The sequence below is a fragment of the Coffea arabica genome, chromosome 6c, assembly GCF_036785885.1.
Source record: "Coffea arabica cultivar ET-39 chromosome 6c, Coffea Arabica ET-39 HiFi, whole genome shotgun sequence".
Lineage (NCBI taxonomy): Eukaryota > Viridiplantae > Streptophyta > Magnoliopsida > Gentianales > Rubiaceae > Coffea > Coffea arabica.
This window is the reverse complement of record NC_092320.1, coordinates 59393508-59421405: the sequence shown is the minus strand read 5'-3', so window position 1 is coordinate 59421405 and position 27898 is coordinate 59393508. Positions and strand designations below refer to the sequence as shown.

The window sequence follows — 27898 nt, the reverse complement described above, 5'->3', positions numbered from 1 at the left end:
GAAAATATTATTTTGTAATATGTGTATAAAAATAAAAAATAAAAAATATATATGCAAGGCTGGTTGGGTACCTTCGGGTTTTTAATTATGTGATTCTATCCCGTCTTGTATCTAAACAGGTATCCGATTCTCTTTTGATCCGGTCAAATAATATATATTGGATATCCTAATTTTCGGATCAGATTAGATCGGATATGATAAATTTTTGGATTAACAGGTATTTTTGCTCACCCCTAGTTGCCATGTTCCTCGATGATAACTCAAGATCAAGTCTAGACAGGAATTAGAGTTTATCCCAACCCAATATGTAGGTTATTTAAGAGTTTGAAGTATGCATATTCCACATGAGGTTAACTTTGTAGCAAAAACTTGATGAGAATGCGGCATGCATATAACAATTTAGCTTATTCTACAGCTAAATTTTACATTCATAAAATTCTAAATATCTCATACGTGATTTTTTACAAGTATATAAGTCGAGATTGAATATAGGATATTAAGGGCCGAACCCATAGGAAAAAATGGACAATTACCAGCACGACTAAAACTCCTCAATTATTTAAACGATCAACAAATTGAAGGAAATAAAACTGAGCTAGAATGTGCAAGAAAATAGCTATGAAAGCTCTTTAGGCTATGGTATCCCTAACTATTCATGCAAATACAATTTTTGGATCATTGAGTACTATTATCTTGGTTAGTTATAGTATAATTTCTTTATGCAGGTAAAACTTATTCTCATAGTAAATCAACTATACCTATAATTAAGTCATACCTACTCTCATGGTTATAAAATTAATTACAAGTTCATTTCCTCTATAAAATTACATGGAACAAGTCATTAAAGTTACAAATGTGCACCATTACTCCCATGAATAAACTCCCTAGATTTAGCATTTCTTTGAACTAGTGTCAAATTTTAATTTAACTTTTGGTAGCAAAAATGGCCAACTGTATTTTGACATTTTAGTTGACTCAATTATGAAATGCAAATTTCGTAACTTTAACATTTTTATCTAAACTATTAGAGGGTTATGTATACCTTTTGAAAGCATAGGAGGGATTATGTATAAAAGCACTGAACCACAGGGGGCAAAGTGTAATTTGCCCTATATATATATATATATATATATATATATATATATATATTCCCACTTTTTGAGTAATTTTTTTTGGGTATATTTCATAATGCCATGTGAAGCGCCCTGGTCGAATGCCATGTGATGCGTCCATATAGAATGCCACGTGAAGAGCAATTTTTTTTTTGGGTTTACTTCATACTGCCATGTGAGGCGCCCAGGTAGAATGCCATGTCAGGAGGTTATAAGCATTGACTTTAATTCTTTTCCTTCTCTTTTTGCGAAACTTTTATTTTTTTACTTCATCTTATGTTTTGGAACGTCACAAGTTTGTTTCATTCCTCCTTTCCCCCTTTCCCCTCCCTCTCTCTTACAACCATGTCCCCTCATCGTTTTTCTTTACAACTACAGTTGAAATTCTTGTTGAAATTGAGCTATAAAATTTTGTGAAAAATCAAAATAAGTGGCTGTGCAAGTTCCACATACATTTATAGAATACACATTCTTAAGGATGCGTACTGTACCCGCGTATTGCCTTCCCTGCCGGTTTGAACTTTTTTGATCAGTCAATTTTTACACCAAGTTCAACTGATATTTTTTCGATGATGGAGATTGAACTAATTTTTGTGCAAAACATGAAGGTTGCAATCCTTTGAGTTAGTTTTTAGTGTATCAAGAATCATCTGATTTGGAGTCCTGTAGACTAAGAAATGATCAAAATATCTTTGGCTGCTCAATCTCATATTTTAACTTTTGGTAGCAAAAATGGCCAACTGTATTTCAACTTTTTGACCACGAAAACTCATGAATTGGACTTTGATGTTTCATAAGAAATGTAGAAATATTTCTTAGCTTCAAAACGATTCAAGAATTATCTCAATTTGATACTTTTAACTCAAGATATAGCCAAAATATCAAAATGTGTCAAAACTGTCAAATATTTCTTCCTTTATACTTGATTGCATTTTATCTTTGGAACATTTTGCACTACATATTCTCTTTATATCACTTCAAATCATCAACCATTATCCAAATATCTTCTTAATTCACTCCATACAAATGCAATGTTTCACAATGAAACCAAAAAAATGCAAATTTTCACTAGAAATCTAGTTTATTAGCTTGAAAATAACTTAAACGCTCCAAAACTAAATAATAAAAAATACTTAAAATGCACAAAATATGCACTTATCAATCTTCTTTCACTTAATAAATGTCAAAGTGGAGTGTGATAACTACTCTTGGAGTGTAAGCAACACTATTTACCTACGAAATTTGAAAGTTAGAGTTAGAATTAATTCAATTCAATGTCCTAGAATTTTTAGATTCATTTTTAAATGATGATGATATTCTTGTCCAAACTTATATAATAGTCCACCTTGTATGTACCTTTTTGTTCCTCCTGATTTTAGCATTTTAAAAACGAACGCTAATGCGACGAATCCATGTCTATTTATCCATCCAAATAAATCTAAGTAGATTTCGATGACTAAAAAATACATAATATTTTTAAATGGATGACTATTTATAACCAATTACATTGGTGGACTTAAGTGCATTATCCATGTCATCCACGTAAATCCATTATCAATGAACAATAGAATCACACTAGATCGCGCCAATGGTTTTATAGTTGAATTTGTTGCCATGAGGCCGACAGTTAATTTTCACATAACCCCTTATAGTTTCAAAAACTACATATAATCCAATTGTAATTTGGATTAAAGTGTCAAACTAACGGAAATGATTATTCGTAACGGAACCTATGAAAATATCGAAATTACTCTTGTTTAAAAATTAAAATGGTTGAAGTGGCCAAAATATATAAACATAATATGCATGACAATCTAATCCCGTATGATTTTATGTTTTACCATAAGGCCGACAGCATTTGCCAACCATATGGAGCGCCCTGGTAGAATGCCATGTGAAGAGTAAATTTTTTTTTGGGTTTATTAGATAATGCCATGTGGAGCGCCCGGGTAGAATGCCATGCAGCAGGTTATAAGCATTGACTTTATTTCTTTTACCTCTCGTTTTGGGAAAAATTTATTTTTTCACTTCATCTTATGTTTTGGAATGACACAAGTTTGTTTCATTCCTCCTAGCTTTCCCCCTTCGCCCTCCCTCTCTAGCTCTTACAACCATGTTCCCTCATCGGCTCATCCCACTTTTAACAATTTCTTTTCACGAAACCATCTATATTTCCAGTCACTGCTATCTATATTGCCAGTCATTGCTATCAATGCAGCATAGATGACATAACTTGTTATGGTACTTTATCATTGCTTTTAAATTAAGCAAATGACAGCGTTGGCGCGAGAGAGGGTGGTTTCTAACCAATTATTAATTCAATAACTAGGAATAGAATAAATTAAAGAGAGAGAGAGAGAGAGAAGGAGAGATAGATATTGTACGGACAAAGAGATATTGTACGGACTGTAACTAAAAAACAGCGTACAGTATGAATTAAAAAAGAGTATAGTAGAGTGTACAGGAATCTCGTTAGTCCTAGGACTAATAGATAGTCAAATGAATGGATTATAGTTTTGCACTATCCATCTAAATCTTATACCTCTTTGCATCCATTTATTAAATGCTTATAATTGGATTGGATTAAACTGGTCGGCTATTCATCTAACAAGATCCGTCTATCAATCATTTGTCCATTTTGCCGCTTGTAGGCAAAAGGAATTTATCCCGAAACCAAAATAACATCCGAGTAACTTAATCACACCATAGTTTTGATGTTTTCTCACTTTCTCAGCCACAACAGCACAAAAGGCAAAGGACAGATTTTTCTAGGACGTTGCTATTTCACAGTCTGTCCAAGAGGATAGGGAAGTGCTGCGAAGCCTGGTTGGTACACGGGAGAGTGCTGCGAAGCCTGGTTGGAAAGTTGCAGGTGACATTTACCAAGCGTAAACGTACTAATTAGTCGATCAAGAAAATCAGATATTAGATATCCATTTTTGTAGGCATGTTTCCAACGCATGCTGCTAATTAACCACGGATTGTTTTAACCGCAAGTAAGCATAATCTTGCCTCCCGGCTAACAACAGAAATATCCGTGCATTAATCCTCAATTTTATGCTTATAAATACGTAATGCTCCCTTACAGAGTCAGAAAATGGCGTTATGAATATAACATAAAAAAAAAAACTTATTAACTTTTCATTGATCACCACAGGGAAAGATACAAGCTTAGAGCTGACTGCTCACTCGCACATGAAAACTTTATTGGAAATTACAAACATGAAATGTGAGAGATCACCACGACAAAGTAACTCCTAACCACTGTTTAGGGCGAGGAGTTCTTTAGAAGTAAATTCATGATTGAGAAACAAAAGAAAAGCACATTCCAACAGCAGTAAGCAAGCAAATCTGTTCAGAGACATTGGTACCCTGATGGATAGTGCTTGCCACAGCCATTCACAATCGCTGTAACGGCAGCTGTGAGATCCAGGGTGAGGAGGCTCCGAGTTTTCAAGTAGGCGCAAAGGCAAGCAGCTGCGTCGAGGTCAACAAGGTTATTAAAGCAACTGCAGCATTGACTACCTACATCTATGATGGGGATCCCCAACAAAGAAAGGCACACACTCAAGTCCAGGACAGCTGTGCAAGTAGGCAGGGGCGTGGCACTGACCTGAGTGAAAAAGATAAGGTTAAAGGCAAGAAAGAGAGCTAGGGTGGTTGTGGAGGCCTTGGAACCCATATTCTCAACAGTATTGTTGGTTTAGTCAAGAAAGAAGGGCTTTTGCTGTGCAATGTTTTGGTAGAAGTTGAGGGTTTTTATAGTAGCAAGGCGGGTCAACTTTCTTGGTTTCGCTGCAATGATGGAGCTGGCGAGGGCGGTTTTTGGGTGGGGTGGGGTGGGGTTTGGGGGGTAGCTGAGGGTGGCCACGGCCCCCCAAGTTTTGAAAACCTTAATTCATAATATAAAAATATACGTGTAGAGCAAAATTGGCCTCCAAATTTATGTTTTATTGTGCTAATTATTTAACATTCAAAAAATTAAACATATAATTTGATTATCCATAGTAAATTGACCCAATTTGACATACTATAATAAAAAGACCCAATTCATAATTATCAGTGGGCTAAAAATAATTATTACTTTATTGGCTCATATACAAATATACAATTTAGCCTAATTGATTAAACTTGTTTTCACTCATCCTGTATTAACTACAAATACATAATGAATATTTTTAGTTAGGAAAATAATCAAGACAAAGGTTCCAAACAAGATGAAAGATAATTTCTTGAATGATTGCTTAATTATGTAAATAGAAAAGCAAGTTGTTGAAAAATTTAGCACTGATTCAATCATAAATAAATTTAATTCTATGAAAGAATGTAACACTCATCTTACTTTTAAGAAAAGATGCTGAAATTTCAAGGTATGTTAATACAACTTTTATCTTTTTTTAATTGAAAATATATAGATACACACACACATATACATATATTGTTTCTCTTTTGGATTGTATTGTATGATGATGAGCTTCCTGCCATGTTTCTACACAGAGAATTTGTTCGTTTAAATAATATAGGATTAAAAAGTTGGGATATTATCCCTTTACAGGTGATTTTAAAAGGGACAAATTGGTTGAGAATTATGTATGTATATGTGTGTGTGTGTGTGTGTATTACACATATGACATATTGGAGCATCTTCTCATAATATGCAAGTTGGATGGTTTGTGATATAAAATAATTATTCAAAGGTTGTTTCTTGCCTTAATTTTTATTTTTCTTTATAATTAAATTTAATATTTGATATTTTTAGATGTCATATATTTAAACAGATAAAAATTATTTTGAACATAATATATTAAGATAATTTTGTTAGAAAAAATCTTGATCCCCCTAGGAAAAAAATCTTGGCTCTGTCACTATTAGCTAGCTACTCAAGCATAGGTTGGCAAACCCATTGGATGAGTGAATAAGAGGTGTCGAAATTGCATGTTGCCATTAGGGTAGGTACGGATCGGGTACTCATCTCATGCACCATTTTCTAACCCTTACTTGCCCTGCATATCAACTAGTATCTGATAATTGGGCACCCGCTTAGATAAGGTCGAGTCAACAGGTACTTGTTTAGCCCCACTTATCATTTAATTTTTTTTAAAAAATAATTTTTACTAATTTAATTTTGTATATTATATATTCATCTAAGATTTAATAAAAAATTTTCTCAAAAAAAATCTTTCACTAAGAAACAAGTATTCTCAAAAGCAATCTTCCACTAAGAAACAAACATTCGAAGAGAGCACAAGAAAAAGGAAAAAACTTAAAAGAGTTCAAAATCAATGAAAATTTGAAATAGGTAGTAGCTTTTTTTTTAATATACATATTCCACATTAATTAAACTCTTTTTAAAAAAATATAAAATCATAGCCTCTACAAATAAATTTTATAAACAAACTATAGTCTCCCATTTTTTGTAATGCAATTTGTTTAATGGAATTGCTTATTTAGCTCTGAATATATTATTTTGTAATATGTGTATAAAAATAAAAATAAAAAATATATATGCAAGGCTGGTCGGGTACCTTTAGGTTTTTAATTATGTGATTCTATCCGGTCCTGTATCTAAACGGGTATCCGATTCTCTTTTGATCCAGTCAAATAATATGGATTGGATATCTTAATTTTCGGATCAGATCGGATCGGATATGGAAAATTTTTGGATTAACAGGTATTTTTGCCCACCCCTAGTTGCCTTGTTCCTCGATGATAACTCAAGATCAAGTCTAGACAAGAATTAGAGTTTATACCAACCCAATATGTAGTTTATTTAAGAGTTTGAAGTATGCATATACCACATGAAGTTAACTTTGTAGCAAAAACTTGACGAGAATGGGGCATGTATACAAGTCGAGATTGAATATAGGGTATTAAGGGTCGAATACAAAGGAAAGAATGGACAATTACCAGCACTACTAAAGGTCCTCTATTATTCAAACGATCAACAAATTAAAGGAAATAAAACTGAGCTACAATGTGCAAGAAAATAGCTATGAAAGCTCCTTAAGGTATGGTATCCGTAACTATTCATGCAAATACAATTTTTGGATCATTGAGTACTACTATCTTGGCTAATTATGGTACAATTTCTTTATGTAAGTAAAACTTATTCTCATAGTAAATCAACTATACCTATAATTAATTCATACATATTCTCATGGTTATAAAATTAATTACAAGTTTATTTCCTCTATGAAATTACATGGCCGGAACAAGTCATTAAAATTACAAAGGTGCACCTTTACTCCCGTGAATGAACTCCCTAGATTTAGTACTTTTTTGGACTAGTGTCAAATTCTAATTTAACTTTTGGTAGCAACAATGGCTAACTGGATTTTGATATTTTAGTTGACTCAATTATAAAACGCAAATTTGGTCACTTTGACATTTTAATCTAAACTATTAGGGGGTTATGTATATCTTTTAAAACCATAGGAGAGATTATGTATAAAAACATTGAACCACAAGGGACAAAGTGTAATTTGCCCAATATATATATATATATATATATATGTATATGTATATATTCCCTCTTTTTGAGTAATTTTTTTTGGGTATATTTCATAATGCCATGTCCTGGTCGAATGCCATGTGATGCACCCATGTAGAATGCCACGTGAAGAGTAATTTCTTTTTGGGTTTACTTCATAATGCCATGTGATGCGCCCTTGTAGAATGCCATGTGAAGAGTAATTTTTTTTGGGTTTCTTTCATAATGCCATGTGGAGCGCCCGGGTAGAATGCATGCAGCAGGTTATAAGCATTGACTTTATTTCTTTTCCCTCTCTTTTTTGAGAAAAAATCGTCACAAGTTTGTTTCATTCCTCCTTCCCCCCTTCCCCCTCCCTCTCTCTTACAACCTCGTCCCCTCATCGCATTTCTTTACAACTATAGTTGAAATTTTTGTTGAAATTGAGCCATAAAGTTTTGTGAAATATCAAAAGAAGTTGATGTGCAAGTTACACATACGTTTATAGAATACACATTCTTAAGGTTGCGTACTGTACCCGCGTATTACCTCCCCTGCAGGTTTGTACTTTTCTTATCAAGTTTTTTTTGCACCAAGTTCAATTGATATTTTCTCGATGATGGAGGTTGAATTAACACTTGTGCAAAATATGAAAGTTGCTGCCCTTTGAATTAGTTTTCAATGCATCAAGAATTATCTGATTTGGAACTCCATAGACTGAGAAATGACCAAAATATTCTTGACTGCCCAATCTCCTATTTTAACTTTTGGTAGCAAATATGGCCAATTCTATTTCGACTTTTTGACCATGTAAACTCATGAATTGGATCTTGATGTTTCATAAGAAATGTAGAACTATTTCATAGGTTCAAAATGGTTCAAGAATCACCTCAATTCGATACTCATAGCTCAAGATATAGTCGAAATACCAAAAGGTGTCCAAGCTATAGAATATTTCCTTTTTTATACTTGATTGCATTTCATCTTTTCAACATTTTGCAATTCATATTTTCTTTATATCACTTCAATCATCAACAGTCATCCAAATATCTTCTTAATTTACTCCATTTGATGATTGAATTATTAAAACCTACAAAAACATAAAGTTTTCACCACTTAAATCCATACAAATACAATGTTTCACACTAAAACCAAAAACTACAAATTTTCACTAGAAATCTAGTTAATTAGCTTGAAAATAACTTAAACGCTCCAAAACAAATAATAAAAAAATACTTAAAATGTACAAAATACGCACATATCAATCTTCTTTCACTTAATAAAATGTCAAAGTGGAGTGTCATAGCTACACTTGGAGTGTAAACAACACTAGTTACCTACGAAATTTGAAAATTAGAGTTTGAATTAATTCAATTCAATGTCCTAGAATTTTTAGATTCATTTTTGAATGATGATGATATTCTAATCCAAACTCATATAATAGTCCACCTTGTACATACCTTTTTGTCCCCCCCCCCTGATTTTAGCATTTTAAAAATGAACTCTAATGCGACGAATCCATGTCTATTTATCCATCCAAATAAACCTAAGTAGATTTCGATGACTAAAAAATACATAATATTTTTAAATGGATGACTATTTATAACCAATTACATTGGTGGACTTAAGTGCATTATCCATGTCATCCACGTAAATCCATTATCAATGAACAATAGAATCACACTAGATCGCGCCAATGGTTTTATAGTTGAATTTGTTGCCATGAGGCCGACAGTTAATTTTCACATAACCCCTTATAGTTTCAAAAACTACATATAATCCAATTGTAATTTGGATTAAAGTGTCAAACTAACGGAAATGATTATTCGTAACGGAACCTATGAAAATATCGAAATTACTCTTGTTTAAAAATTAAAATGGTTGAAGTGGCCAAAATATATAAACATAATATGCATGACAATCTAATCCCGTATGATTTTATGTTTTACCATAAGGCCGACAGCATTTGCCAACCATATGGAGCGCCCTGGTAGAATGCCATGTGAAGAGTAAATTTTTTTTTGGGTTTATTAGATAATGCCATGTGGAGCGCCCGGGTAGAATGCCATGCAGCAGGTTATAAGCATTGACTTTATTTCTTTTACCTCTCGTTTTGGGAAAAATTTATTTTTTCACTTCATCTTATGTTTTGGAATGACACAAGTTTGTTTCATTCCTCCTAGCTTTCCCCCTTCGCCCTCCCTCTCTAGCTCTTACAACCATGTTCCCTCATCGGCTCATCCCACTTTTAACAATTTCTTTTCACGAAACCATCTATATTTCCAGTCACTGCTATCTATATTGCCAGTCATTGCTATCAATGCAGCATAGATGACATAACTTGTTATGGTACTTTATCATTGCTTTTAAATTAAGCAAATGACAGCGTTGGCGCGAGAGAGGGTGGTTTCTAACCAATTATTAATTCAATAACTAGGAATAGAATAAATTAAAGAGAGAGAGAGAGAGAGAAGGAGAGATAGATATTGTACGGACAAAGAGATATTGTACGGACTGTAACTAAAAAACAGCGTACAGTATGAATTAAAAAAGAGTATAGTAGAGTGTACAGGAATCTCGTTAGTCCTAGGACTAATAGATAGTCAAATGAATGGATTATAGTTTTGCACTATCCATCTAAATCTTATACCTCTTTGCATCCATTTATTAAATGCTTATAATTGGATTGGATTAAACTGGTCGGCTATTCATCTAACAAGATCCGTCTATCAATCATTTGTCCATTTTGCCGCTTGTAGGCAAAAGGAATTTATCCCGAAACCAAAATAACATCCGAGTAACTTAATCACACCATAGTTTTGATGTTTTCTCACTTTCTCAGCCACAACAGCACAAAAGGCAAAGGACAGATTTTTCTAGGACGTTGCTATTTCACAGTCTGTCCAAGAGGATAGGGAAGTGCTGCGAAGCCTGGTTGGTACACGGGAGAGTGCTGCGAAGCCTGGTTGGAAAGTTGCAGGTGACATTTACCAAGCGTAAACGTACTAATTAGTCGATCAAGAAAATCAGATATTAGATATCCATTTTTGTAGGCATGTTTCCAACGCATGCTGCTAATTAACCACGGATTGTTTTAACCGCAAGTAAGCATAATCTTGCCTCCCGGCTAACAACAGAAATATCCGTGCATTAATCCTCAATTTTATGCTTATAAATACGTAATGCTCCCTTACAGAGTCAGAAAATGGCGTTATGAATATAACATAAAAAAAAAAACTTATTAACTTTTCATTGATCACCACAGGGAAAGATACAAGCTTAGAGCTGACTGCTCACTCGCACATGAAAACTTTATTGGAAATTACAAACATGAAATGTGAGAGATCACCACGACAAAGTAACTCCTAACCACTGTTTAGGGCGAGGAGTTCTTTAGAAGTAAATTCATGATTGAGAAACAAAAGAAAAGCACATTCCAACAGCAGTAAGCAAGCAAATCTGTTCAGAGACATTGGTACCCTGATGGATAGTGCTTGCCACAGCCATTCACAATCGCTGTAACGGCAGCTGTGAGATCCAGGGTGAGGAGGCTCCGAGTTTTCAAGTAGGCGCAAAGGCAAGCAGCTGCGTCGAGGTCAACAAGGTTATTAAAGCAACTGCAGCATTGACTACCTATATCTATGATGGGGATCCCCAACAAAGAAAGGCACACACTCAAGTCCAGGACAGCTGTGCAAGTAGGCAGGGGCGTGGCACTGACCTGAGTGAAAAAGATAAGGTTAAAGGCAAGAAAGAGAGCTAGGGTGGTTGTGGAGGCCTTGGAACCCATATTCTCAAAAGTATTGTTGGTTTAGTCAAGAAAGAAGGGCTTTTGCTGTGCAATGTTTTGGTAGAAGTTGAGGGTTTTTATAGTAGCAAGGCGGGTCAACTTTCTTGGTTTCGCTGCAATGATGGAGCTGGCGAGGGCGGTTTTTGGGTGGGGTGGGGTGGGGTGGGGTTGGGGGGTAGCTGAGGGTGGCCACGGCCCCCCAAGTTTTGAAAACCTTAATTCATAATATAAAAATATACGTGTAGAGCAAAATTGGCCTCCAAATTTATGTTTTATTGTGCTAATTATTTAACATTCAAAAAATTAAACATATAATTTGATTATCCATAGTAAATTGACCCAATTTGACATACTATAATAAAAAGACCCAATTCATAATTATCAGTGGGCTAAAAATAATTATTACTTTATTGGCTCATATACAAATATACAATTTAGCCTAATTGATTAAACTTGTTTTCACTCATCCTGTATTAACTACAATTACAGAATGGATATTTTTAATTATGAAAATAGTCAAGACAAAGGTCCAAAACAAAATGAAAGATAATTTCTTGAACGATTACTTAACTGTGTGCATAGAAAAGAAAGTTATTGAAAAATTTAGCATTGATTCAATTATAGATAAATTTAATTCTATGAAAGAACATAACACTCATTTTACTTTTAAGAAGAAGATGTTAAAATTTTAAGGTACGTTAATATAACTTTTATCTTTTCTAATTGAAAATACACACACACACACACATATACATACATACATATATATATATGTGTGTATGTGTGTGTGTGTGTGTATTACATATATGACAAATTGGAGCATCTCCTCATAATATGCAAGTTGGGCGGTTTGTGACAAAATATTTAATCAATGGTTATTTCTTGTCTTAATTTTTATTTTCTTTATAACTAAATTTAATATTTGATATTTTTAGATGTCATATGTTTAAATAGATGAAAATTATTTTGAACATAACATATTAAGATAATTTTGTTAGGAAAAATTTTGATCCCGTAGGAAAAAAAAACTTGGCTCTGTCACTATTAGCTGGCAACTCTAGCATAGGTTGGCAAACCCATTGGATGAGTGAATAAGATGTGTCAAAATTGCATGTTGCCATTACGAGTGGGTATGGATGGGGTACTCATCTCATGCACCATTTTCTAACCCTTACTTGCCCCACATATCAACGAGTATCAGATAATTGGGCACCCGTTGAGACAAGGTCGAGTCAACAGGTGCCCATCTAGCCCCACTTATCATTAATTTTTTTAAAAAAAATGATTTATACTAATTTAATTTTGTATATTACATATTCATTTAAGATTTAATAAAAAAAATTTCTCAAAAAAATCTTCCACTAAGAAACAAACATTCGAAGAGAAGACAAAAAAAAAGGAAAAAACTTAAAAGAACTCAAAATCAATGAAAATTTGAAATAAGTAGTAGTTTTTTTTTTAACATACATATTCCACATCAATTAAACTTTTTTTAAAAAAAATATAAAATCATAGCCTCTACAAATAAATTTTAAAAACAAACTATAGTCTCCCATTTTTTGTAATGCAATTTGTTTAATGGAATTACTTATTTAGCTCTGAAAATATTATTTTGTAATATGTGTATAAAAATAAAAAATAAAAAATATATATGCAAGGCTGGTTGGGTACCTTCGGGTTTTTAATTATGTGATTCTATCCCGTCTTGTATCTAAACAGGTATCCGATTCTCTTTTGATCCGGTCAAATAATATATATTGGATATCCTAATTTTCGGATCAGATTAGATCGGATATGATAAATTTTTGGATTAACAGGTATTTTTGCTCACCCCTAGTTGCCATGTTCCTCGATGATAACTCAAGATCAAGTCTAGACAGGAATTAGAGTTTATCCCAACCCAATATGTAGGTTATTTAAGAGTTTGAAGTATGCATATTCCACATGAGGTTAACTTTGTAGCAAAAACTTGATGAGAATGCGGCATGCATATAACAATTTAGCTTATTCTACAGCTAAATTTTACATTCATAAAATTCTAAATATCTCATACGTGATTTTTTACAAGTATATAAGTCGAGATTGAATATAGGATATTAAGGGCCGAACCCATAGGAAAAAATGGACAATTACCAGCACGACTAAAACTCCTCAATTATTTAAACGATCAACAAATTGAAGGAAATAAAACTGAGCTAGAATGTGCAAGAAAATAGCTATGAAAGCTCTTTAGGCTATGGTATCCCTAACTATTCATGCAAATACAATTTTTGGATCATTGAGTACTATTATCTTGGTTAGTTATAGTATAATTTCTTTATGCAGGTAAAACTTATTCTCATAGTAAATCAACTATACCTATAATTAAGTCATACCTACTCTCATGGTTATAAAATTAATTACAAGTTCATTTCCTCTATAAAATTACATGGAACAAGTCATTAAAGTTACAAATGTGCACCATTACTCCCATGAATAAACTCCCTAGATTTAGCATTTCTTTGAACTAGTGTCAAATTTTAATTTAACTTTTGGTAGCAAAAATGGCCAACTGTATTTTGACATTTTAGTTGACTCAATTATGAAATGCAAATTTCGTAACTTTAACATTTTTATCTAAACTATTAGGGGGTTATGTATACCTTTTGAAAGCATAGGAGGGATTATGTATAAAAGCACTGAACCACAGGGGGCAAAGTGTAATTTGCCCTATATATATATATATATATATATATATATATATATATATTCCCACTTTTTGAGTAATTTTTTTTGGGTATATTTCATAATGCCATGTGAAGCGCCCTGGTCGAATGCCATGTGATGCGTCCATATAGAATGCCACGTGAAGAGCAATTTTTTTTTTGGGTTTACTTCATACTGCCATGTGAGGCGCCCAGGTAGAATGCCATGTCAGGAGGTTATAAGCATTGACTTTAATTCTTTTCCTTCTCTTTTTGCGAAACTTTTATTTTTTTACTTCATCTTATGTTTTGGAACGTCACAAGTTTGTTTCATTCCTCCTTTCCCCCTTTCCCCTCCCTCTCTCTTACAACCATGTCCCCTCATCGTTTTTCTTTACAACTACAGTTGAAATTCTTGTTGAAATTGAGCTATAAAATTTTGTGAAAAATCAAAATAAGTGGCTGTGCAAGTTCCACATACATTTATAGAATACACATTCTTAAGGATGCGTACTGTACCCGCGTATTGCCTTCCCTGCCGGTTTGAACTTTTTTGATCAGTCAATTTTTACACCAAGTTCAACTGATATTTTTTCGATGATGGAGATTGAACTAATTTTTGTGCAAAACATGAAGGTTGCAATCCTTTGAGTTAGTTTTTAGTGTATCAAGAATCATCTGATTTGGAGTCCTGTAGACTAAGAAATGATCAAAATATCTTTGGCTGCTCAATCTCATATTTTAACTTTTGGTAGCAAAAATGGCCAACTGTATTTCAACTTTTTGACCACGAAAACTCATGAATTGGACTTTGATGTTTCATAAGAAATGTAGAAATATTTCTTAGCTTCAAAACGATTCAAGAATTATCTCAATTTGATACTTTTAACTCAAGATATAGCCAAAATATCAAAATGTGTCAAAACTGTCAAATATTTCTTCCTTTATACTTGATTGCATTTTATCTTTGGAACATTTTGCACTACATATTCTCTTTATATCACTTCAAATCATCAACCATTATCCAAATATCTTCTTAATTCACTCCATACAAATGCAATGTTTCACAATGAAACCAAAAAAATGCAAATTTTCACTAGAAATCTAGTTTATTAGCTTGAAAATAACTTAAACGCTCCAAAACTAAATAATAAAAAATACTTAAAATGCACAAAATATGCACTTATCAATCTTCTTTCACTTAATAAATGTCAAAGTGGAGTGTGATAACTACTCTTGGAGTGTAAGCAACACTATTTACCTACGAAATTTGAAAGTTAGAGTTAGAATTAATTCAATTCAATGTCCTAGAATTTTTAGATTCATTTTTAAATGATGATGATATTCTTGTCCAAACTTATATAATAGTCCACCTTGTATGTACCTTTTTGTTCCTCCTGATTTTAGCATTTTAAAAACGAACGCTAATGCGACGAATCCATGTCTATTTATCCATCCAAATAAATCTAAGTAGATTTCGATGACTAAAAAATACATAATATTTTTAAATGGATGACTATTTATAACCAATTACATTGGTGGACTTAAGTGCATTATCCATGTCATCCACGTAAATCCATTATCAATGAACAATAGAATCACACTAGATCGCGCCAATGGTTTTATAGTTGAATTTGTTGCCATGAGGCCGACAGTTAATTTTCACATAACCCCTTATAGTTTCAAAAACTACATATAATCCAATTGTAATTTGGATTAAAGTGTCAAACTAACGGAAATGATTATTCGTAACGGAACCTATGAAAATATCGAAATTACTCTTGTTTAAAAATTAAAATGGTTGAAGTGGCCAAAATATATAAACATAATATGCATGACAATCTAATCCCGTATGATTTTATGTTTTACCATAAGGCCGACAGCATTTGCCAACCATATGGAGCGCCCTGGTAGAATGCCATGTGAAGAGTAAATTTTTTTTTGGGTTTATTAGATAATGCCATGTGGAGCGCCCGGGTAGAATGCCATGCAGCAGGTTATAAGCATTGACTTTATTTCTTTTACCTCTCGTTTTGGGAAAAATTTATTTTTTCACTTCATCTTATGTTTTGGAATGACACAAGTTTGTTTCATTCCTCCTAGCTTTCCCCCTTCGCCCTCCCTCTCTAGCTCTTACAACCATGTTCCCTCATCGGCTCATCCCACTTTTAACAATTTCTTTTCACGAAACCATCTATATTTCCAGTCACTGCTATCTATATTGCCAGTCATTGCTATCAATGCAGCATAGATGACATAACTTGTTATGGTACTTTATCATTGCTTTTAAATTAAGCAAATGACAGCGTTGGCGCGAGAGAGGGTGGTTTCTAACCAATTATTAATTCAATAACTAGGAATAGAATAAATTAAAGAGAGAGAGAGAGAGAGAAGGAGAGATAGATATTGTACGGACAAAGAGATATTGTACGGACTGTAACTAAAAAACAGCGTACAGTATGAATTAAAAAAGAGTATAGTAGAGTGTACAGGAATCTCGTTAGTCCTAGGACTAATAGATAGTCAAATGAATGGATTATAGTTTTGCACTATCCATCTAAATCTTATACCTCTTTGCATCCATTTATTAAATGCTTATAATTGGATTGGATTAAACTGGTCGGCTATTCATCTAACAAGATCCGTCTATCAATCATTTGTCCATTTTGCCGCTTGTAGGCAAAAGGAATTTATCCCGAAACCAAAATAACATCCGAGTAACTTAATCACACCATAGTTTTGATGTTTTCTCACTTTCTCAGCCACAACAGCACAAAAGGCAAAGGACAGATTTTTCTAGGACGTTGCTATTTCACAGTCTGTCCAAGAGGATAGGGAAGTGCTGCGAAGCCTGGTTGGTACACGGGAGAGTGCTGCGAAGCCTGGTTGGAAAGTTGCAGGTGACATTTACCAAGCGTAAACGTACTAATTAGTCGATCAAGAAAATCAGATATTAGATATCCATTTTTGTAGGCATGTTTCCAACGCATGCTGCTAATTAACCACGGATTGTTTTAACCGCAAGTAAGCATAATCTTGCCTCCCGGCTAACAACAGAAATATCCGTGCATTAATCCTCAATTTTATGCTTATAAATACGTAATGCTCCCTTACAGAGTCAGAAAATGGCGTTATGAATATAACATAAAAAAAAAAACTTATTAACTTTTCATTGATCACCACAGGGAAAGATACAAGCTTAGAGCTGACTGCTCACTCGCACATGAAAACTTTATTGGAAATTACAAACATGAAATGTGAGAGATCACCACGACAAAGTAACTCCTAACCACTGTTTAGGGCGAGGAGTTCTTTAGAAGTAAATTCATGATTGAGAAACAAAAGAAAAGCACATTCCAACAGCAGTAAGCAAGCAAATCTGTTCAGAGACATTGGTACCCTGATGGATAGTGCTTGCCACAGCCATTCACAATCGCTGTAACGGCAGCTGTGAGATCCAGGGTGAGGAGGCTCCGAGTTTTCAAGTAGGCGCAAAGGCAAGCAGCTGCGTCGAGGTCAACAAGGTTATTAAAGCAACTGCAGCATTGACTACCTACATCTATGATGGGGATCCCCAACAAAGAAAGGCACACACTCAAGTCCAGGACAGCTGTGCAAGTAGGCAGGGGCGTGGCACTGACCTGAGTGAAAAAGATAAGGTTAAAGGCAAGAAAGAGAGCTAGGGTGGTTGTGGAGGCCTTGGAACCCATATTCTCAACAGTATTGTTGGTTTAGTCAAGAAAGAAGGGCTTTTGCTGTGCAATGTTTTGGTAGAAGTTGAGGGTTTTTATAGTAGCAAGGCGGGTCAACTTTCTTGGTTTCGCTGCAATGATGGAGCTGGCGAGGGCGGTTTTTGGGTGGGGTGGGGTGGGGTGGGGTTGGGGGGTAGCTGAGGGTGGCCACGGCCCCCCAAGTTTTGAAAACCTTAATTCATAATATAAAAATATACGTGTAGAGCAAAATTGGCCTCCAAATTTATGTTTTATTGTGCTAATTATTTAACATTCAAAAAATTAAACATATAATTTGATTATCCATAGTAAATTGACCCAATTTGACATACTATAATAAAAAGACCCAATTCATAATTATCAGTGGGCTAAAAATAATTATTACTTTATTGGCTCATATACAAATATACAATTTAGCCTAATTGATTAAACTTGTTTTCACTCATCCTGTATTAACTACAAATACATAATGAATATTTTTAGTTAGGAAAATAATCAAGACAAAGGTTCCAAACAAGATGAAAGATAATTTCTTGAATGATTGCTTAATTATGTAAATAGAAAAGCAAGTTGTTGAAAAATTTAGCACTGATTCAATCATAGATAAATTTAATTCTATGAAAGAATGTAACACTCATCTTACTTTTAAGAAAAGATGCTGAAATTTCAAGGTATGTTAATACAACTTTTATCTTTTTTTAATTGAAAATATATAGATACACACACACATATACATATATTGTTTCTCTTTTGGATTGTATTGTATGATGATGAGCTTCCTGCCATGTTTCTACACAGAGAATTTGTTCGTTTAAATAATATAGGATTAAAAAGTTGGGATATTATCCCTTTACAGGTGATTTTAAAAGGGACAAATTGGTTGAGAATTATGTATGTATATGTGTGTGTGTGTGTGTGTGTATTACACATATGACATATTGGAGCATCTTCTCATAATATGCAAGTTGGATGGTTTGTGATATAAAATAATTATTCAAAGGTTGTTTCTTGCCTTAATTTTTATTTTTCTTTATAATTAAATTTAATATTTGATATTTTTAGATGTCATATATTTAAACAGATAAAAATTATTTTGAACATAATATATTAAGATAATTTTGTTAGAAAAAATCTTGATCCCCCTAGGAAAAAAATCTTGGCTCTGTCACTATTAGCTAGCTACTCAAGCATAGGTTGGCAAACCCATTGGATGAGTGAATAAGAGGTGTCGAAATTGCATGTTGCCATTAGGGTAGGTACGGATCGGGTACTCATCTCATGCACCATTTTCTAACCCTTACTTGCCCTGCATATCAACTAGTATCTGATAATTGGGCACCCGCTTAGATAAGGTCGAGTCAACAGGTACTTGTTTAGCCCCACTTATCATTTAATTTTTTTTAAAAAATAATTTTTACTAATTTAATTTTGTATATTATATATTCATCTAAGATTTAATAAAAAATTTTCTCAAAAAAAATCTTTCACTAAGAAACAAGTATTCTCAAAAGCAATCTTCCACTAAGAAACAAACATTCGAAGAGAGCACAAGAAAAAGGAAAAAACTTAAAAGAGTTCAAAATCAATGAAAATTTGAAATAGGTAGTAGCTTTTTTTTTAATATACATATTCCACATTAATTAAACTCTTTTTAAAAAAATATAAAATCATAGCCTCTACAAATAAATTTTATAAACAAACTATAGTCTCCCATTTTTTGTAATGCAATTTGTTTAATGGAATTGCTTATTTAGCTCTGAATATATTATTTTGTAATATGTGTATAAAAATAAAAATAAAAAATATATATGCAAGGCTGGTCGGGTACCTTTAGGTTTTTAATTATGTGATTCTATCCGGTCCTGTATCTAAACGGGTATCCGATTCTCTTTTGATCCAGTCAAATAATATGGATTGGATATCTTAATTTTCGGATCAGATCGGATCGGATATGGAAAATTTTTGGATTAACAGGTATTTTTGCCCACCCCTAGTTGCCTTGTTCCTCGATGATAACTCAAGATCAAGTCTAGACAAGAATTAGAGTTTATACCAACCCAATATGTAGTTTATTTAAGAGTTTGAAGTATGCATATACCACATGAAGTTAACTTTGTAGCAAAAACTTGACGAGAATGGGGCATGTATACAAGTCGAGATTGAATATAGGGTATTAAGGGTCGAATACAAAGGAAAGAATGGACAATTACCAGCACTACTAAAGGTCCTCTATTATTCAAACGATCAACAAATTAAAGGAAATAAAACTGAGCTACAATGTGCAAGAAAATAGCTATGAAAGCTCCTTAAGGTATGGTATCCGTAACTATTCATGCAAATACAATTTTTGGATCATTGAGTACTACTATCTTGGCTAATTATGGTACAATTTCTTTATGTAAGTAAAACTTATTCTCATAGTAAATCAACTATACCTATAATTAATTCATACATATTCTCATGGTTATAAAATTAATTACAAGTTTATTTCCTCTATGAAATTACATGGCCGGAACAAGTCATTAAAATTACAAAGGTGCACCTTTACTCCCGTGAATGAACTCCCTAGATTTAGTACTTTTTTGGACTAGTGTCAAATTCTAATTTAACTTTTGGTAGCAACAATGGCTAACTGGATTTTGATATTTTAGTTGACTCAATTATAAAACGCAAATTTGGTCACTTTGACATTTTAATCTAAACTATTAGGGGGTTATGTATATCTTTTAAAACCATAGGAGAGATTATGTATAAAAACATTGAACCACAAGGGACAAAGTGTAATTTGCCCAATATATATATATATATATATATATATATGTATATGTATATATTCCCTCTTTTTGAGTAATTTTTTTTGGGTATATTTCATAATGCCATGTCCTGGTCGAATGCCATGTGATGCACCCATGTAGAATGCCACGTGAAGAGTAATTTCTTTTTGGGTTTACTTCATAATGCCATGTGATGCGCCCTTGTAGAATGCCATGTGAAGAGTAATTTTTTTTGGGTTTCTTTCATAATGCCATGTGGAGCGCCCGGGTAGAATGCATGCAGCAGGTTATAAGCATTGACTTTATTTCTTTTCCCTCTCTTTTTTGAGAAAAAATCGTCACAAGTTTGTTTCATTCCTCCTTCCCCCCTTCCCCCTCCCTCTCTCTTACAACCTCGTCCCCTCATCGCATTTCTTTACAACTATAGTTGAAATTTTTGTTGAAATTGAGCCATAAAGTTTTGTGAAATATCAAAATAAGTTGATGTGCAAGTTACACATACGTTTATAGAATACACATTCTTAAGGTTGCGTACTGTACCCGCGTATTACCTCCCCTGCAGGTTTGTACTTTTCTTATCAAGTTTTTTTTGCACCAAGTTCAATTGATATTTTCTCGATGATGGAGGTTGAATTAACACTTGTGCAAAATATGAAAGTTGCTGCCCTTTGAATTAGTTTTCAATGCATCAAGAATTATCTGATTTGGAACTCCATAGACTGAGAAATGACCAAAATATTCTTGACTGCCCAATCTCCTATTTTAACTTTTGGTAGCAAATATGGCCAATTCTATTTCGACTTTTTGACCATGTAAACTCATGAATTGGATCTTGATGTTTCATAAGAAATGTAGAACTATTTCATAGGTTCAAAATGGTTCAAGAATCACCTCAATTCGATACTCATAGCTCAAGATATAGTCGAAATACCAAAAGGTGTCCAAGCTATAGAATATTTCCTTTTTTATACTTGATTGCATTTCATCTTTTCAACATTTTGCAATTCATATTTTCTTTATATCACTTCAATCATCAACAGTCATCCAAATATCTTCTTAATTTACTCCATTTGATGATTGAATTATTAAAACCTACAAAAACATAAAGTTTTCACCACTTAAATCCATACAAATACAATGTTTCACACTAAAACCAAAAACTACAAATTTTCACTAGAAATCTAGTTAATTAGCTTGAAAATAACTTAAACGCTCCAAAACAAATAATAAAAAAATACTTAAAATGTACAAAATACGCACATATCAATCTTCTTTCACTTAATAAAATGTCAAAGTGGAGTGTCATAGCTACACTTGGAGTGTAAACAACACTAGTTACCTACGAAATTTGAAAATTAGAGTTTGAATTAATTCAATTCAATGTCCTAGAATTTTTAGATTCATTTTTGAATGATGATGATATTCTAATCCAAACTCATATAATAGTCCACCTTGTACATACCTTTTTGTCCCCCCCCCCTGATTTTAGCATTTTAAAAATGAACTCTAATGCGACGAATCCATGTCTATTTATCCATCCAAATAAACCTAAGTAGATTTCGATGACTAAAAAATACATAATATTTTTAAATGGATGACTATTTATAACCACTTACATTGGTGGACTTAAGTGCATTATCCATGTCTTCCACGTAAATCCATTATCAATGAACAATAGAATCACACTAGATCATGCCAATGGTTTTATAGTTGAATTTCTTGCCATAAGGCCGACAGCATTCGCCAATCATTTTCATTTTCGGTCCCTGTCTCAACGAAATTTACATCATAAATAAACTAAAGATTCGCTTGTGTGTGTGTGTATTTGTGTGCGCGCGTGTTTTTTTTTTAAATGGAAATAAAGTGTCAAACTAACGGAAATGATCATTCGTAACGGAACCTATGAAAATGTCGAAATTACTCTTGTTTAAAAATTAAAATGGTTGAAGTGGCCAAAATATATAAACATAATATGCATGACAACCTAATCCCGTATGATTTTATGTTTTACCATATAACTCTATATGATTTAGTACTTTATCATATAACCCCTTTATAGTTTTCAAAATATATACATAAGTCCCTTGTGATTAACAAATAATTTTTAACTTTACATTGGGATATTTTTTGCATTTTAGTTGACTCCATTATGAAATACAAATTCTATCACTTTAACACTTTAATTTAAACTATTAAGGGTTATATATATCTTTTGAAACCATAGGGGGTTATGTATAAAAGTATCAAATCGCAAGGGATAAAGTGTCTACACACACACACACACACACACACACACACACATATATATATATATATATATATATTCCCTCTTTTTAAGCAATTTTTTTTGGGTTTATTTCATAATGCCATGTGAAACGCCCTGGTAGAATGCCATGTGAAGAGTAAATTTTTTTTTGGGTTTATTAGATAATGCCATGTGGAGCGCCCGGGTAGAATGCCATGCAGCAGGTTATAAGCATTGACTTTATTTCTTTTACCTCTCGTTTTGGGAAAAATTTATTTTTTCACTTCATCTTATGTTTTGGAATGACACAAGTTTGTTTCATTCCTCCTAGCTTTCCCCCTTCGCCCTCCCTCTCTAGCTCTTACAACCATGTTCCCTCATCGGCTCATCCCACTTTTAACAATTTCTTTTCACGAAACCATCTATATTTCCAGTCACTGCTATCTATATTGCCAGTCATTGCTATCAATGCAGCATAGATGACATAACTTGTTATGGTACTTTATCATTGCTTTTAAATTAAGCAAATGACAGCGTTGGCGCGAGAGAGGGTGGTTTCTAACCAATTATTAATTTAATAACTAGGAATAGAATAAATTAAAGAGAGAGAGAGAGAGAGAAGGAGAGATAGATATTGTACGGACAAAGAGATATTGTACGGACTGTAACTAAAAAACAGCGTACAGTATGAATTAAAAAAGAGTATAGTAGAGTGTACAGGAATCTCGTTAGTCCTAGGACTAATAGATAGTCAAATGAATGGATTATAGTTTTGCACTATCCATCTAAATCTTATACCTCTTTGCATCCATTTATTAAATGCTTATAATTGGATTGGATTAAACTGGTCGGCTATTCATCTAACAAGATCCGTCTATCAATCATTTGTCCATTTTGCCGCTTGTAGGCAAAAGGAATTTATCCCGAAACCAAAATAACATCCGAGTAACTTAATCACACCATAGTTTTGATGTTTTCTCACTTTCTCAGCCACAACAGCACAAAAGGCAAAGGACAGATTTTTCTAGGACGTTGCTATTTCACAGTCTGTCCAAGAGGATAGGGAAGTGCTGCGAAGCCTGGTTGGTACACGGGAGAGTGCTGCGAAGCCTGGTTGGAAAGTTGCAGGTGACATTTACCAAGCGTAAACGTACTAATTAGTCGATCAAGAAAATCAGATATTAGATATCCATTTTTGTAGGCATGTTTCCAACGCATGCTGCTAATTAACCACGGATTGTTTTAACCGCAAGTAAGCATAATCTTGCCTCCCGGCTAACAACAGAAATATCCGTGCATTAATCCTCAATTTTATGCTTATAAATACGTAATGCTCCCTTACAGAGTCAGAAAATGGCGTTATGAATATAACATAAAAAAAAAAACTTATTAACTTTTCATTGATCACCACAGGGAAAGATACAAGCTTAGAGCTGACTGCTCACTCGCACATGAAAACTTTATTGGAAATTACAAACATGAAATGTGAGAGATCACCACGACAAAGTAACTCCTAACCACTGTTTAGGGCGAGGAGTTCTTTAGAAGTAAATTCATGATTGAGAAACAAAAGAAAAGCACATTCCAACAGCAGTAAGCAAGCAAATCTGTTCAGAGACATTGGTACCCTGATGGATAGTGCTTGCCACAGCCATTCACAATCGCTGTAACGGCAGCTGTGAGATCCAGGGTGAGGAGGCTCCGAGTTTTCAAGTAGGCGCAAAGGCAAGCAGCTGCGTCGAGGTCAACAAGGTTATTAAAGCAACTGCAGCATTGACTACCTATATCTATGATGGGGATCCCCAACAAAGAAAGGCACACACTCAAGTCCAGGACAGCTGTGCAAGTAGGCAGGGGCGTGGCACTGACCTGAGTGAAAAAGATAAGGTTAAAGGCAAGAAAGAGAGCTAGGGTGGTTGTGGAGGCCTTGGAACCCATATTCTCAAAAGTATTGTTGGTTTAGTCAAGAAAGAAGGGCTTTTGCTGTGCAATGTTTTGGTAGAAGTTGAGGGTTTTTATAGTAGCAAGGCGGGTCAACTTTCTTGGTTTCGCTGCAATGATGGAGCTGGCGAGGGCGGTTTTTGGGTGGGGTGGGGTGGGGTGGGGTTGGGGGGTAGCTGAGGGTGGCCACGGCCCCCCAAGTTTTGAAAACCTTAATTCATAATATAAAAATATACGTGTAGAGCAAAATTGGCCTCCAAATTTATGTTTTATTGTGCTAATTATTTAACATTCAAAAAATTAAACATATAATTTGATTATCCATAGTAAATTGACCCAATTTGACATACTATAATAAAAAGACCCAATTCATAATTATCAGTGGGCTAAAAATAATTATTACTTTATTGGCTCATATACAAATATACAATTTAGCCTAATTGATTAAACTTGTTTTCACTCATCCTGTATTAACTACAATTACAGAATGGATATTTTTAATTATGAAAATAGTCAAGACAAAGGTCCAAAACAAAATGAAAGATAATTTCTTGAACGATTACTTAACTGTGTGCATAGAAAAGAAAGTTATTGAAAAATTTAGCATTGATTCAATTATAGATAAATTTAATTCTATGAAAGAACATAACACTCATTTTACTTTTAAGAAGAAGATGTTAAAATTTTAAGGTACGTTAATATAACTTTTATCTTTTCTAATTGAAAATACACACACACACACACATATACATACATACATATATATATATGTGTGTATGTGTGTGTGTGTGTGTATTACATATATGACAAATTGGAGCATCTCCTCATAATATGCAAGTTGGGCGGTTTGTGACAAAATATTTAATCAATGGTTATTTCTTGTCTTAATTTTTATTTTCTTTATAACTAAATTTAATATTTGATATTTTTAGATGTCATATGTTTAAATAGATGAAAATTATTTTGAACATAACATATTAAGATAATTTTGTTAGGAAAAATTTTGATCCCGTAGGAAAAAAAAACTTGGCTCTGTCACTATTAGCTGGCAACTCTAGCATAGGTTGGCAAACCCATTGGATGAGTGAATAAGATGTGTCAAAATTGCATGTTGCCATTACGAGTGGGTATGGATGGGGTACTCATCTCATGCACCATTTTCTAACCCTTACTTGCCCCACATATCAACGAGTATCAGATAATTGGGCACCCGTTGAGACAAGGTCGAGTCAACAGGTGCCCATCTAGCCCCACTTATCATTAATTTTTTTAAAAAAAATGATTTATACTAATTTAATTTTGTATATTACATATTCATTTAAGATTTAATAAAAAAAATTTCTCAAAAAAATCTTCCACTAAGAAACAAACATTCGAAGAGAAGACAAAAAAAAAGGAAAAAACTTAAAAGAACTCAAAATCAATGAAAATTTGAAATAAGTAGTAGTTTTTTTTTTAACATACATATTCCACATCAATTAAACTTTTTTTAAAAAAAATATAAAATCATAGCCTCTACAAATAAATTTTAAAAACAAACTATAGTCTCCCATTTTTTGTAATGCAATTTGTTTAATGGAATTACTTATTTAGCTCTGAAAATATTATTTTGTAATATGTGTATAAAAATAAAAAATAAAAAATATATATGCAAGGCTGGTTGGGTACCTTCGGGTTTTTAATTATGTGATTCTATCCCGTCTTGTATCTAAACAGGTATCCGATTCTCTTTTGATCCGGTCAAATAATATATATTGGATATCCTAATTTTCGGATCAGATTAGATCGGATATGATAAATTTTTGGATTAACAGGTATTTTTGCTCACCCCTAGTTGCCATGTTCCTCGATGATAACTCAAGATCAAGTCTAGACAGGAATTAGAGTTTATCCCAACCCAATATGTAGGTTATTTAAGAGTTTGAAGTATGCATATTCCACATGAGGTTAACTTTGTAGCAAAAACTTGATGAGAATGCGGCATGCATATAACAATTTAGCTTATTCTACAGCTAAATTTTACATTCATAAAATTCTAAATATCTCATACGTGATTTTTTACAAGTATATAAGTCGAGATTGAATATAGGATATTAAGGGCCGAACCCATAGGAAAAAATGGACAATTACCAGCACGACTAAAACTCCTCAATTATTTAAACGATCAACAAATTGAAGGAAATAAAACTGAGCTAGAATGTGCAAGAAAATAGCTATGAAAGCTCTTTAGGCTATGGTATCCCTAACTATTCATGCAAATACAATTTTTGGATCATTGAGTACTATTATCTTGGTTAGTTATAGTATAATTTCTTTATGCAGGTAAAACTTATTCTCATAGTAAATCAACTATACCTATAATTAAGTCATACCTACTCTCATGGTTATAAAATTAATTACAAGTTCATTTCCTCTATAAAATTACATGGAACAAGTCATTAAAGTTACAAATGTGCACCATTACTCCCATGAATAAACTCCCTAGATTTAGCATTTCTTTGAACTAGTGTCAAATTTTAATTTAACTTTTGGTAGCAAAAATGGCCAACTGTATTTTGACATTTTAGTTGACTCAATTATGAAATGCAAATTTCGTAACTTTAACATTTTTATCTAAACTATTAGAGGGTTATGTATACCTTTTGAAAGCATAGGAGGGATTATGTATAAAAGCACTGAACCACAGGGGGCAAAGTGTAATTTGCCCTATATATATATATATATATATATATATATATATATATATTCCCACTTTTTGAGTAATTTTTTTTGGGTATATTTCATAATGCCATGTGAAGCGCCCTGGTCGAATGCCATGTGATGCGTCCATATAGAATGCCACGTGAAGAGCAATTTTTTTTTTGGGTTTACTTCATACTGCCATGTGAGGCGCCCAGGTAGAATGCCATGTCAGGAGGTTATAAGCATTGACTTTAATTCTTTTCCTTCTCTTTTTGCGAAACTTTTATTTTTTTACTTCATCTTATGTTTTGGAACGTCACAAGTTTGTTTCATTCCTCCTTTCCCCCTTTCCCCTCCCTCTCTCTTACAACCATGTCCCCTCATCGTTTTTCTTTACAACTACAGTTGAAATTCTTGTTGAAATTGAGCTATAAAATTTTGTGAAAAATCAAAATAAGTGGCTGTGCAAG

At 33.3% G+C, this 27898-nt stretch overlaps 4 protein-coding genes across 4 annotated transcripts; all 4 read right to left on the bottom strand.

Annotated features, from left to right (window-relative positions):
- Positions 1–4467: 4467 nt before the first annotated feature.
- On the bottom strand, positions 4468–4794 carry LOC140008853 (putative lipid-binding protein AIR1B). The gene has a single exon (XM_072053754.1). It carries the CDS (start codon positions 4792–4794, stop codon positions 4468–4470), a length of 327 nt encoding a protein of 108 aa, XP_071909855.1.
- A 6250-nt stretch (positions 4795–11044) lies between these two features.
- LOC140008852 (putative lipid-binding protein AIR1B) lies at positions 11045–11371 on the bottom strand. Its single transcript, XM_072053753.1, has one exon. The coding sequence runs from the start codon at positions 11369–11371 to the stop codon at positions 11045–11047; it is 327 nt and encodes a 108-aa protein (XP_071909854.1).
- Positions 11372–17438: 6067 nt separating this feature from the next.
- LOC140008851 (putative lipid-binding protein AIR1B) lies at positions 17439–17765 on the bottom strand. The gene has a single exon (XM_072053752.1). It carries the CDS (start codon positions 17763–17765, stop codon positions 17439–17441), a length of 327 nt encoding a protein of 108 aa, XP_071909853.1.
- Positions 17766–24416: 6651 nt separating this feature from the next.
- LOC140008850 (putative lipid-binding protein AIR1B) lies at positions 24417–24743 on the bottom strand. The gene has a single exon (XM_072053751.1). It carries the CDS (start codon positions 24741–24743, stop codon positions 24417–24419), a length of 327 nt encoding a protein of 108 aa, XP_071909852.1.
- Between the last annotated feature and the right edge of the window lie 3155 nt (positions 24744–27898).

What these genes read in the sequence shown, in the direction of transcription:
- LOC140008852 (XM_072053753.1), bottom strand. Translation starts at nt 11,371, where the DNA reads ATGGGTTCCAAGGCCTCCACAACCACCCTAGCTCTCTTTCTTGCCTTT.
- LOC140008851 (XM_072053752.1), bottom strand. Translation starts at nt 17,765, where the DNA reads ATGGGTTCCAAGGCCTCCACAACCACCCTAGCTCTCTTTCTTGCCTTT.
- LOC140008853 (XM_072053754.1), bottom strand. Translation starts at nt 4,794, where the DNA reads ATGGGTTCCAAGGCCTCCACAACCACCCTAGCTCTCTTTCTTGCCTTT.
- LOC140008850 (XM_072053751.1), bottom strand. Translation starts at nt 24,743, where the DNA reads ATGGGTTCCAAGGCCTCCACAACCACCCTAGCTCTCTTTCTTGCCTTT.